At 44.4% G+C, this 5,156-nt stretch overlaps 1 protein-coding gene across 1 annotated transcript; it reads left to right on the forward strand.

The window, feature by feature from the left end:
• The first annotated feature begins 1,855 nt into the window (after window positions 1-1,855).
• On the forward strand, window positions 1,856-3,070 carry LOC109862361 (uveal autoantigen with coiled-coil domains and ankyrin repeats protein-like). Its single transcript, XM_020442389.1, has one exon. It carries the CDS (start codon window positions 1,856-1,858, stop codon window positions 3,068-3,070), a length of 1,215 nt encoding a protein of 404 aa, XP_020297978.1.
• Window positions 3,071-5,156: the final 2,086 nt, after the last annotated feature.

Here is a 5,156-nt window from a genome sequence, read left to right on the forward strand (position 1 = left end):
TCCTTTAGGGGCTCAGAAGCCCCACCCTCTGTTTGGACCCCCCGAGAGTCCGTCTTCGGCGGCGGGGTCGTCGCCGTCGTCGCATGCGGGGCGAACGCAGGTTCACCGACATGCGTCCCGCAGTGCGCCGTCTCCTTTCTCGACGGGCCCACGAGGGAAAATCCCTTTTTGTAGGCCTCGTCGAGCATTTCGCGCATTTTTTTATATCGGGAGGACAAAATCCTCCTCATCTGCGAGCGCGCCAGGCCCGGACAGCCCCGACTCCGCCGCCTCTATCGGCACATAGGCGAGGGCAACAATGCCCTCGCCCAGTCCCTTTATAGTGGCCGCCACCTCCTTCAGAATCTTGACGTACCGGCCGGCAAGATTCTTTGAAGTGGTGGCCACCTTCATCACGGCCTCCGCGGCTGCGTGCGTCTTCTGCACCATTTCAGCCGCGGAGGCAACCGGGCACGAGAGCCTGGAGGACGGTAGCTGTGTGGTGTCGGGCCAGCTCTCGTCCTCCAGCTCCATTACCGCCTCCGCACGCCTCGCGTCCGAGGCACGCTTCTTGGCCGCGACTATGCCGAGAAACTCGGCAGCGGTCGGCGGTCTTCCTACGCCCCCACTCGTATCGGGGGCCGGCGTGGAGGCGTCCCCCTGCACCTCCATTAATATGTCCGAGCCCCCAGATGAAAGTGGGGACCCGGACAAGCCGGCGTATGGTGGGGAGCGAGAACGCTCCCTCGCCGGCTTCTTCGTTCTCTCTCCCCCAGGAGGGGCGCCAACGGCGCTACCCTTCGTGAAGGAGACCGACGCCCCGAACATACGTCGCGCACCAAGCGCGAGTACGTCGGGACGTTTCTTCGCAGTCGCAGATTCTCCCCCCACCCCTGCGGTGCAAGCGGAGGGTAGCCCATCTCGAGATAACGACATGGGGGTGCCTGGGATGGCAACACCCCCACGTCGGGCCCTGAGTGTCCGATCACTCTGGGCCGGTACGTCCATCTCTTCTTCTGAACTCATTTCCATAGTGTTAAGAAGAGTGGTTTAATTTCGGAGTTTTCCTTCTCCTAGAGGCCGGCTGCCCACACAGGTCTAACGAGCCCGGCCTGCCCGGGTGCGCTCTTGGTCTGGCCGCTCCCCGTGGACCTGTCCGGCAAGGGTGACCCTGCTAGGAACCGAAGTTCCTGCCGGCATAGCTCCACGGATCAGCACGGCGCTCAAGCCCCTCCACCACGACAAGGTGGCACACCCTCGGAGGGGTCTCTCTCTCTCTCTCTCTCTCTCTCTCTCTCTCCTCTCTCTTTTTTCTGTGTGGATGTGTTCAACTAAGCTCTGCAAAGGTGGGCGTCGCGGAGAGGTTGGATTTGGGTGAGATGGATAGTGGTTTGTTGTGGGTGTGCGGGTGTGTAAGCGGTACAGGTGTGTGTGTTATCCAAACAAGTTATAAAGAGTTATGGACAGTATAGACATTTTTCTGGCACTACGCTGACATAACCTGAGAGGTGTGGTGTAAGAATATCGAGAGGGTAGATACGCGCGCGATTAGTCGATCGAGGGATCGATCCTGCATAGTGAAATAAGCGTATTGAGTATCAATCGACGACTGGTTTATGACGAGCTCGGCTGACAATTGGTGGGACGTGACGGGTCGAACTGAACGGGCCAATAGCGTTGCTAACTAAATGACTTCGGTTTGTCGGTCGAGCATAGGCAACGCTGAATATAGATGTGATGTATGCAAAAAAGAAATAAAAAAACTGTGGTTAGGCGATGTGTAGAATGTAAGAAATCATTACATCCGGGCTGTGTTGTCAAGCATTATAGTTATAACAAAAGAAGAGAATTTATTCCTTGTGAAGGCCCCTATGAAATGTTAGTACTAACAGACGTAAATAAAAAAGGAGATAGAATAAAACTGGATAAGAAACCGGTGAAATCCAAAAGAAAGGAAGTAACAGAAATGAATGGAAAGGTACAAGAATCGATGGAGAGAGAGGTGGAAGAGACAGAGGAGAAGAAAGACGAAAGGATAGAACTTTTGATAAATTTGGTGACAAGGATGAAAGAGAACCAGAAGGAGCACCAAAAATATATGGTTGAGAGAATGGAGGAATTATGCAAGGAGGTTAAAAATTGTAAACAAGAAAATGAAAAATTGAATAAAGAGATACAGGAACTACGAGGGAAAGGAGAGAATGAATACAAGGAAATTAAGAAGATATTAAGAGCGGATGCAAATACAAATACAAATGATAAAGATAAGAGAAGCTACAGCCAAGTGGCGAAAGAAAACAAACAAGAGAGTATAATAGTATATAAACCGAAGACTCAGCAAAAGAGTGAGGAGACTGAAAAAGCCATCAAAGAGAAAGTTAACATCAGGAATATGAATATGGGAATTTCAAATATTAGAAAGGGTAAAAACGGCACGATTATCCTAGGATGTGATAAGGATAGAGATATCCAGACGCTGAAAGAGACTGTCACTAAAAACCTGGGAGACAGCTATAATGTTACGCAACCAATATCCAGTAAACCGAAGATGAAGATTGCGAATATAGGAAAAGATGAATTCGAGATGGAAGGTAATGAACTAATGGAATCTATAAGAAAACAAAACGGACTGGATACTGGCAATGAGGGTTTCCACATGAGAATATTGAAAAGGATAAGAAAGATGAGCGAAAGAGGAGCAACCAGAACACCAAAGGACGAGGGAAGCATAATAGTGGAAGTAGATATTAACACGCAAGATGCAATAATGAAAGAAAAAAGATTGAACATAGGATGGAGGAAATGCCCAGTTTATGAGCACTTCAGCGTAAAAAGATGCTTCAAATGTTGGGGCTTCTACCACATTGCGAAAAACTGCACGAAGACGGTGACGTGTCATGGATGTGCGGGTAACCATACATCAAATGAGTGTGTAGAGAGAACCAAAAAGTGTGTTAACTGTATAGAAAAAATGCAAAAGTATAATATCAAGATAAATGCGGAGCATAATGCACTTAGTTCAGAATGCCCAACATATCAAAGGGCATTACGGGAAAAAAGAAGGAGAACGGACACGAGCAAGGACGAATAGCAACCACTGAAGATGGTAGCAGGTATGCAGGGAAGATCGGAGTGCACGATATATGCTAACGCACAAAGTTTGCTGGCCCATAAGGAAGAAATACACCATCTCATCATGGTGAAGAGAAATCCTGCGATTGTGGCCTTGACGAAGACCAGACTAACTCAGGAAATAGACGACGCTGAAATAAGTGTACCGGGTTATAACTTGGTGAGGTGCAATAGTAATAGCAGGTTCACGGGTGGTGTTGTGATATACGTGAGAAATAACGTTAAGTACAAGATTATACTGACGCGGAAATTAGAACCAAACTGCTGGGCCATCGCGATTAAAGTGAAGGAAAAGTGGTGTAAAAGTACAGTTATGGTAGTGTACCACTCACCGAGTGCATCAGATGCGGACTTCATAACTTTTCTAATAGACGTTGTTGAGGATCTAATAACAAAAAGCGAATGTATAGTAATCGGTGACTTTAATATAGACTTCACGATAAATTCCTATTATAAAAATAGGCTAAAACAACAATGAATAGTATGGGAATGAAGCAATATGTCAAGAAACCGACAAGGATTGCACGAGATAGTAGATCAATCATAGACCTAATTTTCGCTAATAAGGAAGTAGAGGTAAGTGTGCTGCATGAGCCTATGATAACAGATCATGCATGCTTAAAAATTGAACATAAAGGCAGAAGAACTACCAAGGACAGAAAATACATAGCCAGAAACTATAACGATTTTGATGTCGACCAGTTTATTGAAATACTACAAAATGAATTGCAACAAAATAATAATATGAACGTAAACGACAGAGCAAAAAAACTAGTTGACAGCATGGTACAAACATTAGATGTAGTAGCTCCAAAAAGACAAGTTAAAATCCCGAAAATATGGGAAGGAAAGAAATGGTTTAATACCGAAATAAGGAAAGCTGCAACTAGAAGAGATGAAGCATACAAAAAAGCAATACGAGATAATACGGAATTGAACTGGTTACATTACAAGGAAAAAAGAAACAGGGTAGTGAGCATGATCAGAAAAACGAAGAAAAAATACTATGAAGAAACAATTGATCGCAATAAAGGAAATCCTACAGCAATGTGGAAGACTCTGAAAGAGATAATAAGAGGAGAGGCAAACAGCATGAAAGAAACAGAAGATATAAATTTTGAATGCCTCAGCAACACCGAAGAAAGGAATATAGCTGATAAATTTAACCAATTCTATGTGCAGAGTATTGACAATATAGTAAAATCTATAACAGAAATACCAGACAGCCCAAAAGAAATTATTATCAAGGACAATGAAACGGAGATAATCCTACACCAGTTTAACGCAGTATCCATACTGGAGGTTGAAAAAATCATTCGGCAGCTACCAAAAAAGAAAGGCACGGATGAGGGTATAAGTACCGACATCATGAAGACCGCATGACAAGTGATAAACAGTGAATTTGTGGATATAATCAACAGCTCCCTGAATGAGGGAATATGCCCTAAGGACTGGAAAACATCCACGATAAAACCTATCCCTAAAATAGATCAGCCGAAAAAGGCGAGTCAATTCAGACCCATCAATATGCTCCCAACATTTGAAAAAGTGTTGGAATTAGTAGTTAAAAAACAATTGGACAAATATTTGGAGAGTAACAATATTATAACGAAACACCAATCGGGATTTAGAAAAGGATATTCATGTGAAACAGCAATTCAAACAGTGATAGATGACTGGAAGATTACAATCAGTGAAAATAAAATGATTGGGGTCGTATTTATGGATCTGAAGCGAGCCTTTGAAACAATAGATAGGGAAAGGTTGCTAGTGAAAATGTATCAATATGGAATCAGAAATAGGGCTCTTGAATGGTTTTGATCGTACTTAACCGGTTAACTGGCACGGCTTTTTTTACTATTCATGCCCGAACTGGCACCATCGAAAAATTAAGTGAATCCCACAAGATTTGGTATACAAGGGTTTTTTGAGTCGCCGAATCGATTCCGGGGGTTACTTTGTTGATCTGACACTCCCCAACCCCTAAAAAATAGAATTTAGGGGTGAGTTTTTTCAATTCTTTACTAAACCTTTTTTTTTATTCT

The sequence above is a fragment of the Pseudomyrmex gracilis genome, unplaced genomic scaffold (genome assembly GCF_002006095.1).
Source record: "Pseudomyrmex gracilis isolate BER0280 unplaced genomic scaffold, ASM200609v1 scaffold_1663, whole genome shotgun sequence".
Lineage (NCBI taxonomy): Eukaryota > Metazoa > Arthropoda > Insecta > Hymenoptera > Formicidae > Pseudomyrmex > Pseudomyrmex gracilis.

Coding starts and splice junctions, on each gene's coding strand:
- LOC109862361 (XM_020442389.1), top strand. CDS start 1,856: ATGTTAGTACTAACAGACGTAAATAAAAAAGGAGATAGAATAAAACTG.